General features: G+C 32.8%; 2 protein-coding genes and 1 long non-coding RNA gene across 4 annotated transcripts in view; 1 reads left to right on the top strand and 2 right to left on the bottom strand.

Moving 5' to 3' along the window:
- Positions 1-4,485: 4,485 nt before the first annotated feature.
- LOC121124670 (uncharacterized) lies at positions 4,486-6,277 on the bottom strand. The gene is made up of 3 exons (XM_040719852.2): positions 6,135-6,277; positions 4,768-5,943; positions 4,486-4,706 (listed from the first exon to the last, which is right to left on the bottom strand). Exons 1-3 carry the CDS (start codon positions 6,230-6,232, stop codon positions 4,607-4,609), a joined length of 1,374 nt encoding a protein of 457 aa, XP_040575786.1. The 5' UTR covers positions 6,233-6,277; the 3' UTR covers positions 4,486-4,606.
- A 1,243-nt stretch (positions 6,278-7,520) lies between these two features.
- On the top strand, positions 7,521-10,436 carry LOC121124306 (uncharacterized). Of its 2 annotated transcripts, none has more exons than XR_011781807.1 (3): positions 7,521-9,495; positions 9,558-9,792; positions 9,860-10,436. It is a non-coding gene; the product is annotated as an uncharacterized lncRNA (long non-coding RNA). The 2 variants fall into 2 exon arrangements; XR_005866277.2 differs by having other exon boundaries at positions 7,522-9,495; positions 9,561-9,792.
- A 900-nt stretch (positions 10,437-11,336) lies between these two features.
- Positions 11,337-12,260, bottom strand: part of LOC121124016 (neurotrimin) — a 212,192-nt gene continuing 211,268 nt past the window's right edge. Inside the window, exons 9-11 of the mRNA XM_040719111.2 lie at positions 11,853-12,117; positions 11,751-11,789; positions 11,337-11,691 (exon numbers count right to left, since the gene is read on the bottom strand). Of these exons, the coding sequence (XP_040575045.1) occupies positions 11,609-11,691; positions 11,751-11,789; positions 11,853-12,117 (387 nt within the window). The 3' untranslated portion in view covers positions 11,337-11,608. The remainder of the gene's footprint in view (positions 11,692-11,750; positions 11,790-11,852; positions 12,118-12,260) is intronic.

The following is a 12,260-nucleotide window of genomic DNA, read 5'->3' as shown; positions in this document are numbered from 1 at the left end:
TTTCTTGTGAGATGAACTGACTTCAATTGTGACATGAAATTTTCGAGTTCTTCTTCTGTTCCAGTCCAAATATTAAACTAATCATCGGGGAATCGACGTAGAAAATATAGAGGATTGGAAGCATTTTGATTGGAATATTTTGCTGCCATATGTTTGACAATTTTATCTATATTACCCATCAAAATTTTGGCAAACGTTAGTGCAACTTTGGTTCTCATTGCAGTGGCCCACAACTGGATGAAGAGCTTCGAATCAAATTCAAATATGTTCAAATAGAGAACCAATTTCTACAATGATATCAGAAACAATATGGAATTGATTTGTGGTACGAGTTTTCAGGAGTTTCTTTAAATATGTCAATTCTCTCATTAATGGGAATATTGCTATATAAACTAACAACGTCAATGGATAAAGGTGTCACGTTTGTAGGAAGATTTTTACTTTCGTTGATAGATCTCAAGAGGTCTGAAGTATCCTGCATGAATGTTTCTTCAGATTTTACGTGAACTTTTAAATGAAAATTCACGAACTGGCTTAACTTCTCAGTAATAGACTCATTGCCATATATGATGGGACGTCTTTGTGGAAGACTCCCTTTTGGATGGTCTCTGTGAATTTAAAGATCTCATAAAATCGAGCAGCTTTCTTTTTTTCGCGGATCATACATGAAAATTCATCTTTATCAATGAAGCCATTTAATATCCCACCATTCAGAACTTCTTTGATTTCTTTCTTGGCATTTTGAATTCCTTCTCCGTGACTTCTTTGTAATATGGATTGCCATTGACTGTTTTAGATGAGAGATGTTCATTGCAAGATTCCAAATAGCTATAAAATCGGCGAGAAAAATATCTCCCCCTTTGTCTTTTGATTATCAATTGTCGATTCTTTTGGAGTCTAATTAGTTTTTTCAAGGCTTCTTTCTCGTCTTGTAAAATGTTTGGATAAATATGTTTGGGAGATATTCCGATGAGTTCACTTTTGATTCCAGATAGATATCATTCGACTTCTTTACTGGTTTCACTCGAAAGAATCGCTTTCTGTATCTTGAAAACAGGTGGTACATACTCATCTTCACTAACATCTTCTCCTTCTTTTCACGTTGGTTAAAAATAACTCACGCCACTGTGAGGACCTTTTAAACTTTTAAAAGTCAACCAGGATCTAAGGTTAAATTTGGTAAGGGTTATCGAAAAAATTAATCCTCTCTCCAGGAGCTTTTTCACTCTATTTGTAAATTCAAGAGGTGAGTAGTTATGGATGATGGTAATAATTTCTTTTATCATCTCTAGCCTTCTGAGTTTACTACATTTCGTGAATCTACTTCTTGTCTTTTTCTTTTCTGATCCAGAATTGGATGTTGGATTTTAATTGTCCTGTTCATTTTTAATACCTTTGAGATGAGAAAATCTTTTACTGGCTTGGTTAGTGGAAACTAATTCATATTTTTCTCCATTTGCTTCGATTACTTTGATTATTGATGTATTTTTGGTTTCAATACAAGGTTTCCGGAGACTATTCATAGCTTCGGATAGTTTATCAAGGGTTTCTTTAACTTTCTTTTCTGTGTCTCTGAGAGCAACTTTCAAGCTCTGGAGAGATTCTTTATTAAGAACATCGTCCCATTCTTTTCTCGTCTGTTGAGAAAAATATCTCGTCGGATTATTCCTGACATGAAGTCTGTCACTGGGATATCTGACGAGTGAAGGCATCAAGAAAGAGAGCTTCCTCAAGTTTGTAAAAGTTACCCAGACTGACGGCAAATATTTGTTTGAGAAGCTTCACGAGGCTGTCAAGGATCTCGGCCTTAACACCGCCCGCACTGTCTCTCTGGCCGCGGACAGTGCCTCCAACATATCCGGCATCAAGAAGGGTCTTGCCGCCAGGTTGAAGGAAGCAGCCCCACTTTGTGTCTACATCCACTGCTACGCCCATGTCCTCAATCTTGCAGTCAAGGATCTTCTCTCAGATATAACCCTGTTGAGAAATACAATGGGGACAGTACAAATTTATACAACTTCATTGAAGGGTCACCAAAGAGGTCAGCAATCTACAAGTCGGTGAAGATAACAAGTAAAGATGAAGAGCATGCCAAGGTGATGACCCTGAAAAACCAGTCTGCTACCCGCTATAGTCTCTGCTACGATGCTGTGCACGTTGTATCTCTAGGGATGGTCAGAATCATGAAGACCCTCATAATAATGAGAAAAGATAAAGATACATTGTTGAGTTCAACAGCAACTTCTTTGCTCAACAGCATCTTTAGTCACGAATTTTTTTTTCGCCATTGAACTGTTGAAGACACTCCTCAGACACACATCTAGCTTGTCAGATGAATTTCAAGGCAGAAAGGTTGACCTAACAAAGGCCTGGAAACACGTCAACCTAGTGATTAGGACTCTTAAAGATCTTAAGAATGAGAAAATCTTTGAATCAATCTGGAAACTTGCTGAGTTGAAGTCGTCTGAGATGAAATCAGTATTTTACCAGGAGGACTCAATTGATCTGGAATTCAAGGAGGAGAAGATTCCAAGGAGAATAAAGTGGAAAGGAACAACTGAATCTTACTTCCGTGAAACACATTTCGATGTTGCAATCAATAAGATTGTATTAGAGCTTGAGAGCAGATTTGTCACCGACGATACAAACATCACAATGGATCTTATTGTAATCGTCAATGACAGTGAAGTGGAGACCTGTGTCATTGAGCGTGTCGTCAAGCACTACAGACTTGAACTCGAGCAGCTCAGTCAGACCATGCAATCTTCCAGCAATTCAAGGTTAATATTATAATGTTTCATTTTGCATTATATGTTTAAAATTTATGTTTCTCTAGGCAGATATTGACACAGAAGACATGGTTTCGTCACAAATTGCTGCGGAGTTAATAAGCTCGGGAGTGTTCCGCCTGATGCTGGAGCTATACAAGGTGATCATTATCCTGGCCTCAATGCCCATCAGCAGCTGTGAGGCGGAGCGGTCATTCTCCTGTCTCAGAAGGCTCAAGAACCACATGAGGACCACCATGGACCAGGAGAGGCTCCCCTCCCTCACCCTCTTGAACATGGACAGGAGGATGGTGGACAAGGTGCTCCATGAAGACATGGACAGTTTGATTGACACCTTTGCGTCAAGGAAAGAGAGGAAAAACTTCTTCTTTTAATCATGATAATGAAAACATGCATTTTTTTTCTTCATTTTTTTCAAACACATCACCACGTATACATGCGAGTTAAGAACATCAAGACTTGTGAACATAATTTATTTTCTGTCGATGTAACCGTTTCATGCTATATTATAATCTCGTTCATTATCTTCATCCATTATTATTTTAAAATATTTAAGGAGGTTTAAATTGTTTGACTTAATTGTATAGTTCAAAAATTTTCTCTCATTCTTGCACCGTGCATTTTATACTCCATTATACTCCTTCCTTTATGAATAGGTCGGCATTGACTTTCCGTCTAGAGTTTTTCCTTTTCATTTTATTTTTCCCAATGTTTGCCTGAAGAAAATAATGGTCAGACAGTCCATTGGACAATATTCTTGCAAGATTTAATCTATGCTGTAGCATTTGCCCTGTTTAAATATCCCACGTTCACCACTGAAAATCAACCGTTCACCCTTGTAAAGCAGACCGAAAAATCTTCCTGACATACGGCACTGGGGGGTCAATAAGCTTACTTGTTTTGGAACGTCATAAATGTATGACTCATATTACTATACTTTATTAAAAGCTTAGTTATTCCATTTGTATTTCTTTCTATATGATAGCCAAAATTTATTCATAGAAATAATAAGATGGCCAATATATGTATACGAGTATGTAAATATAGGAAGAGTGATCCACAAGAAATTATATTCCTGTCCTTTTGGAAACGGAGCATACTCGTGACGTCAATGACGGTGTTTTTCCTATTTCTTAATTATTCCTTTTTATAACATAATAAAGTATATAACTAAGGAACAATTTAATATATTCGTATTATAATGAAAAAAATAATATCTTTGCAACTTATTTTTGTACTTATTTTAAATATCTTATTTGTTTAATAAACCATGGATATTTGTATAAAAATTCCATAGTTAGTGAGTCTTAAGGACTGATAGGAACCGTCCTAAGACTGGATTAGACCAAATAAATAAGGACCGACACAACACTAAGCTTAATTATATAATTACTTATTACTTCGTTTATTTATCAAAAAGAATAAATTATTAAATAGCCATGACGTGAGACGAGTGAGTTAACACTTGAAAACAAAATACATAGGATATTTTTGTGCGCGTCATGTAACACCGCTTACTATCTACATCCCTGTTCGTTAACAGTTAAAATTTATAACAGGCTTATTCCAACTTGTCGCCTCTATATATTTATTTATCTATGGGTTTGAGTATTGAGAAGGGTAGTAATAATAGACACTTGTCTTCTAAACCGAAAAATAAAAACAAATATGAATAAGTGAGACCAAATCATCAACATTACGTAATCATCATTATATATATTTTTAGCATGACCAAAGTGTTAATATATCATCACAAATAAAAGTTAAATAAAGTAAAGACTCAAAACTGAATTTTATGTTTTCACGATTAGTTTATATTAGGATTCGATAACTTTCGTTCTATTCTCAATAGCTATTATTGTAGCTCCAATGACTATTAAATTTGCCACACTTGCATAATTCATTCCCATATTTAACCTACAGATTAGACAACAAAAATAAAAATCGATGAGTCAATAAAAATTTAAACAATTATTACCTTGAAAATCCAGTAAGCCCAAAATTATTGGGAGGATCCATTTCTCTTCGTTCGTTTAATCCATCATTTCTTTTTCTATCAAAAATTTCCCTTGGGATCAATTGAAAGTCTCTTTGGTCAGTGTTTTTAGTTTGGAGATTCCTCCCATCGAATATTTCTTCCATTCTTCTTTCAGGATAGTTTTTTATAATATCATCCCTCTTTCTACCTTTCAATATTTCTTTACTTTTGGTTTCATCTTCATTTAGCCTCTCCAGATTGTTTCTTCTTGTATTTCTCAAGTCCCTCACATTGCGTTCAAGGGCATCGCCTCTCCCCTCAACACTTATATTTCGTATGTTTCTCAAATCCCTCACATTTCGATCAAGAGCATTGTTTCTCCTTGTATCCCTTAAATCTCTAACATTTCGTTCCTCGGCATGGCTATCTCCCGTGTCTCTTAAATCCCTCACAATGTGTTCAAGAGCATCATTTCTCCTTGTATCCCTCATGTTGCGTTCAAGAACATTGCTTCTTCTATTATTATTCCATGGGTCGTCAAGGCGTCGTTCTTCAATCCTGCTACGTCGTATGTCCCTCAAATCTCTTACATTGTGTTGAACGCCATTGTTATTTTTTATATCCCTGAATTCGTTGACACCTTGTTCCATATCATTACTATTTCTTGCATCCATTAAGGGTTCGACACGTCGTTCTTTAGTATTGCTATACAGTGTTTCCCTCGAATCTCTTATATTGCGTTCAAGAGAGTTAATACTTCTTGCATCTCTTGAGTTTACGAAACGTAGACCCTCAACATTGCTATTTTGTGTGTCAATCGAATATCTTGTATATCGTTCTAGAGTATTGTTTTTTCTTGTACTCATCATGTCTCTTGTATTGACTCGAGTATCATGCATGTTTTCTGTGTCGCTCGAATAATCTACTTTTTCCAAAGAAGTTATTCGATTGTCAAATTCCTGATACCTTGAATTTCTTACATATTCATCTGAATCCAATCCCTTTGATATCTTTGTTGTTGTATAGTATTGTATTAAATCCGTCCTGGAATCTCCATGAACAACAGAGTCCTTTCCTGTGGTGAATTTCAGAATAGGCGTTTGCAAACGTTTTATTTCCACCCTTCTTGAAAGATAATTTTGGCCTGTATTATCTCTCAAATTTCCATCCGTGCAACTTAAAATAAAACAATTCACATATAGGTTTATATTTCAAACATACAAAAACATCATTAATTAATTAATCAAAAACGTTTCTCTCTCTTTAACGGCATTATTATTCTATTCCTCTCGAAAACTAAAGGAAAACTCCTTTACACAAGGGAAAAGTAAATCACGTTCAATATGATCAAACCTATTTAATATTACCTTCTACTAAAGACACCCAAGTCTACTTCTTGACTTCTAAATAATTTAACAACTCCAAAAATTATGAAGAAAAACAATTTAGATCGAGTAAAATTCATAGTCCTCTTCAAGCTATGTACGCTGGAGTTCTAATCCTGAGGTTATTCAATTTCTTCATTATATACATTTTTTACCTCATGGGTTCTCAATCTCTATACTTTATTTTTTTTTATAAATTTTTAGAGGTAAAAACAAGAGGAAAGCATTAAAGAAAGGATGCTTAGTTAATGTTGATTAATGTATTATTCCGCTGCGTAAGGAACCATCAACAGTAGGAGCAATGCTATGCGGCCATAAGTATAGAGGGTCCCAAGCGACCAAGCAGTTGATTTTATAAATGTGTATTACATCACATCAAGGAATCAAAAGACAGAGAACCACTGGAGTTTACCATTCATACACTTCAAGGGATAATATTCTAAAAGAGAAAATGTCAAAAGTTTATATCTTACAAAAACACTCATGTCAGAAGTATCAGAGAGAAACAGTATTTTAAAAGGTAATTGCTTTTATAGTTTATAAATCTACAATGATTGATTTAATTGAATACCTTCAATTCTTGAGACATTGAAAATTAAATATACTGTAAGTAAGGCTGTGGAGTCGGAGTCGAAAAATTGGTACCTAGTCTGGCTACAAAAAATATTATAATATATGTAAATAAAACTTATTTATAATCTCAGCCTTACATTCAGTGTTGGTAATGTTTTTTTTTTAATGATTATAAATTATAGGTATTATTAAGTACTATTAATTTATGAAAATTGAAAGTTAACTCGTTCATAAGTTTATTTCACAATTTTGAAATGTGCTCTATGGTCTTTAAAATCTCAATATCCAAACATATCTAAATTGTTATAATGGGTGTGCTAGTGCAAGTTTATTACTTAGTCTTGTGAATAGTGAATATAATCCGACCAAAGTGTGACGTGTGTAGTGTAATGAGATGTTGTGTGTATTTTTGATTCTGGATTTCAAGTGCATAAATAATGTTCAGAAACTTATGAATATATTACCAATTGATAGATTTTGATCCATTTCATTTGTTGTTCATCTTGTTAAATACTTGATCTTTTTTTTTTTTTTTTTGATCTTTTATTTGCGAAAAGATATTTTATTAACACCGTAAAACTACCAATGCAAACTCTTTACCTCCAAGCCTCTTAAAACCTTTTCCAGCCTTGATAAAAAGACATGTAAGATCCAACAGAACCCTGGTAGATGATATTTAGTCTATTGATAATAATCCTCCAAGGTTAATAGAAATACATGGTTATGCCATCAATGCCATCAATGCCATCATGTAATCGTCTATGCAAGAATTTCCAATTTGATACACCATACCGACTACTAGGCAAGGCAGACTGATATGACATCATAGAGGATTACAGCGGTACTCCAACAGTAACTGTCGAGTGAGGCGATATATAGCTACTCTTGGTAACAGTTATACTCTTTGACGTCACTATTAAAAAGCGTCGTGGAGGTAAAATATCTGATCCTCTGTATTTTTTAGCTGCCCCGTTTTTTGGAATTGGTAATCTGAAGAATATTTAATTCTAGAGTATTGAACATCCTTTCCTAAACCGATTAAATTATATTAGTAGAATTGGTTAACGACATCAGAGTAAATATAGCAAATGTCCTTTTTTATATCCTTTTCTCCTTCCTCCCTTATTACATCTGATTGTACCTGACCTAATGAAACGTCATGAGCCTTATTCTTTCTCTCCTTCAAAACATTCTTCAAATTGTAGGGGTTACCATGTTGATTTTTAGTTTCTTTTTTTTAACATGCCCATTCTACACTGGATTTTCATCATTTTATAAATTTAAATTTAAAACTAAGTGCCACTACCCAGTTTGATGTATTTACATATAATATGTTTAAAAACAGCAATCAGCAAAGTTTAAAGATATTTATCGACATTATTATGTATTAACTTTTATAGAATTAAAAAAATAAGATATTGTCAGAATTTTCTCCTTTTCATAAGTAATTTTTATCTTTTTCGTCTATTATCGCACTAAATTTGGGGGCGCGCAGCGTTTATTTAACTATAGAAGTAAGGGATTTAACTTTACCAAAAAATTATATATCGTGCAATATCATTTTTTAAAGCACATAAAGCTTTTTTATAAATAAGAAAAAAAAGTTTATTTCATAATTATTTTTTTACTTCATAGGGGGGGATTTTTTTTTTTTTTGTGAGGGATCAGATAGCTCAATTTTGGACTCCTGTGATTACTCCTACTATATACAGTAGAGTGTTCGCTATTTTTTAAAGTTGACCAAATTCAAAATTATCATGAATCATGAGATGTGTTTATGTGTTGGTACTAATTTTTTTTATGTGCCATTAAACCGTTACCCTCCATCCCGTCAAAGTTCCAGCGTTCCGAAAATACTTCAAAATGAGATCAAATTAGAAAAAAAGAAAAAAATCTTATTACATGTAAGGCATAAGAAAAGAAAAACTTATCTTATAATTTTTTTAAATTTGTTAGTAATTTTTTTGACTTTCTTATTTAGTCAGTTTTGTAAGTTAAAACTTATGAAGTAACTTTTGACGGCACACAAATATAAATAAATAATTATGGATTTTCTATTTATTCAGCTATAGATATAATTAAATTTTTTCAAGAACAAGATACAAATGGGCATAAACATACACAGTTTTTAAATCTTTGAATAATCAGTAAATTAATTCATAAAATCAGACTTTTGAAAGTTTTTATTCAATTTTGATCTTGAGTGAATTGTCACAATTAAATTTTTTATCTTTTCTCTAGATCAGATGTTTTCTAGGATTCCTTTGTTGTTTATGTTACATATCTTTCAACGATTTCAGAATTACACGGAATATCTTCACGTTGTGCACATTTTAACAATTCACTTTTTGTTGTATCAAATATTAGAGGAGTTTAAGTTAAGTAATTTTCAGGATTTATATTCAAGTTAATTAAATGTAGGTAACTAATTAGATGTTAATTTAGAAGATCTTTTGTTGGAAAAAATTGTCCGACTTGTCCCATTTATCTTCTAGGATGATGTCAACTGGTTTGAATCGAACAAGGCACGTATAAGGACAAATCTGGGATAAGCAAAACAAGAAATTGTCTTAAATAAGACCAATTTGAAATCCTCTAAATCTACAATTTTATGTTCAAGTCACTTTGAGGATAATTGTTAGAAAACTCTCTGAACTGAGCGACCTCACCTAAAAAAAAGATGCTTCTCCAACCATTTTCAAAGGAATTCCAGAACTTTTCAGAAAGAAATCCAGCAAAAGAGTTCACGGCGTTCCTTACCCAAACGAATGTAATTTCTTTCCCTTGCATTAATTAGGATTTTGATATTTTAATATTAATTCAATCAATAAGTAGGTCTGATAAATGAGAGAAAAAATTGCTCCAAGAAAAGGAAAAAAATAAGGCAGCAAGAATTACTATAAAAACTTGCTAAATTTGTCATCATCAATTTTTATTATTATAGTGGCAATGTTAAGACACTCCAAAGAAAATGTAGAAAGAATGGAGCTTTTGCAAAAAAAAAAAAAAACTGAAAAACCAACAAGACAAGACTTCCAAATTTAGGAAGAAAGTTAGTTCTGTAAAGGTAAAAAAATTATAATTACTAATTGAAACTTCAAGAAACTGAATGTTTATTCATTTTCGCATTTTAGGAAGTAATTGATGACCTAAGTGAGCAGAAGTATGTCACGCAAGGAGCAAAGGATATTCTTTAAGAATTTAATGAAACTGCAATGCCAGATTTACTTTTCCATCGCAAAAAAACCAAATAAATTGATCAATCAACATAGTAGAGAAGCTTATTCTCTAGAAATGCAAAAATTTGCCACAACTCTTGCTTTCTATAGCATGAAAGCCTCTGAATATGTACGAAAACTTTTAATTTTGCGTTGCCAACCACATTAAGAAATTGTTATTAATGCCGTTAATGCTGGATTGACTGAGGAATCTTTTTCTCAGAAGAAAAAATCATTTGTACTCGTTTATTGCATGAAATTGCAATAAAAAAGCACATAGGGTATGATTTGACACGTTATCATGGATATGTAGACCTTGTACCGATGCATCAAAATCAGCAAGAATCGGTCTTTTTTGAAGTATCGGAATCGGCTCAATACTGCCAATTCTAACGATATCTATGCATGATTATTAATATACATAACATGACTTATTTCAGCTCATTTTAGGGCACAAAATTAAGGTTACAAATCAATAAATATATAGACTACATGACGTTGTTTAAACATATTAAAAAAAGAGAGGGGAGGGGGGAGAGGGGAGGGAAGTTCATAGAAAGATCTTACAAATTTGCAGGTTTGTACAGGAAATTTTTACTTGAAAGTAATATTTAAGAAATAACCACATTTTTAGTGCCCATACTTTTTTTTAATTGTGTCATGAGTAGTTCAAAAAGTCCGTAACGCTAGAATTTGGATCTGAAACCATTAAGAAACTTTCACAATATTTTTTTTTGTATGTTTGTTGCATAATATTGTAAATAACAGAAGTAAAGTCGAGTCCATATTTTCTGTATCGAGTTCGAGTCATCAGTATCCATCCCGGGTGCATTAAAAAAGTTACGAGTACTAATTTATACATATTTCCATTCCTAGGGCAAGCATATAAAACTCAGTTAAGAACCGGAATTGTTCGACACCATTTGATTGCTTGTGTGCCGAAAACAATAGAAAATAGCCTATTTTCAGATTTACAAGTTGTTTTTTTTATCAGTGAGGCAGTTGAAAGTAGATCAAAGGCTGAGCGACAACAAGGTTGATTTTAAATATCCAACAAAGTAGGGAGAGGAGGGGGGCGTCAAACTCCCTAATTTGAGCCAACCAGAAATAAATTGACTCCTGAGTACGGAGAGTAATTAACTTTTTCAAATTAAAATTGATTAACAACTTTATACGTATTAAGGAATCTGTATCAGCTGAAAATTTGGTATCAGTACATCCCTAATGAAAACAGAAATTATAAAAGATTTTAAAAGTGAATAGTTTATCCAGATGTTAAGTAATCCATGGTAAACTTACATTTTATACTTTATAAAACAAATATCAACAACCAATCATTGTCAAGATCATATTGTACACTTTACTCTAACATATTAAAATAAAAATTAAAACATTGGATACTAATTTATTTATTTTTTCTTAACAACAGAAATAATTTACATTAACAATGAGTCCTTATAAATTTAATTGCAATTTTATATAATACTATGGATATTTGACATAATAATACTTAGACATAACTTTTCAAACTTCATTCAAAACTATAGAATAGTTTCCGCATTTGAAAAAAAAAAACAAGAAAAAACTCTTTAACTAGTAAAGAAATAGCGTAATAAATTGCCCAATATCATTTTCATAATGATATTGAAAAAGATCCTGAATCATTTACGTACACGTAATGAAAAATGACAAAATCAACAAAAGACGAAATCCTATTGGAAATGAGGATCCTGAAGAAAACCAATTGCCTAAATATTGAATAAAAGTATAGAATAAAAAAAAAATACTAGTAAATAAATAAACTCACTTGAAGATGATGTTCTCATTATCATTTGAGAAGATGGATCTAAAAAAATACAATCACCCATACAGAGTTATAAATTAATTGTATCAATTTACAGATACATACCTGTACGGCTAGTTCGAAATACAAATTTTTGAGAAGTTTCGAAAGCCCCGTATTTATTTTTGACACGGACGGATACTTCGTATTCAGAGCTCGGCTCTAAACCAGTGAATTGGAATGTTTCTTTCCAGACATGAGGCCCACTATGAGACCCAGACCAGTTATCTAAGGAGCTCCCGAATTCTTGACCATAAATATGAGGAGCAGTGACCTCTACTCTTTCCCAATGAGAATATGTTGATATTCCCGGACTACTACGATCTCGTGGCTAGAAAGACAAGAGTATTAAAATATGTATTTGTACAGGATTAATTAAATATAGGGATGATCAATCTTTCGCATACAATGGCACACTTTTCGGATAAAGTTTAGAGTATTCTATTATTTGGAACAGACATCATAGGTTACCCA

Source organism: Lepeophtheirus salmonis, chromosome 9 (assembly GCF_016086655.4).
Source record: "Lepeophtheirus salmonis chromosome 9, UVic_Lsal_1.4, whole genome shotgun sequence".
Lineage (NCBI taxonomy): Eukaryota > Metazoa > Arthropoda > Copepoda > Siphonostomatoida > Caligidae > Lepeophtheirus > Lepeophtheirus salmonis.
Note: the sequence above shows the minus strand (reverse complement) of the source record. Positions and strands in the feature narration are given on the sequence as shown.

Coding starts and splice junctions, on each gene's coding strand:
- LOC121124670 (XM_040719852.2), bottom strand. CDS start 6,232: ATGAATTTTACTCGATCTAAATTGTTTTTCTTCATAATTTTTGGAGTT. Junction 5,944..6,134: donor TTGGGTGTCTTTAGTAGAAG/GTAATATTAAAT, acceptor TTTTATTTTAAG/TTGCACGGATGGAAATTTGA. Junction 4,707..4,767: donor GGGCTTACTGGATTTTCAAG/GTAATAATTGTT, acceptor TCTAATCTGTAG/GTTAAATATGGGAATGAATT.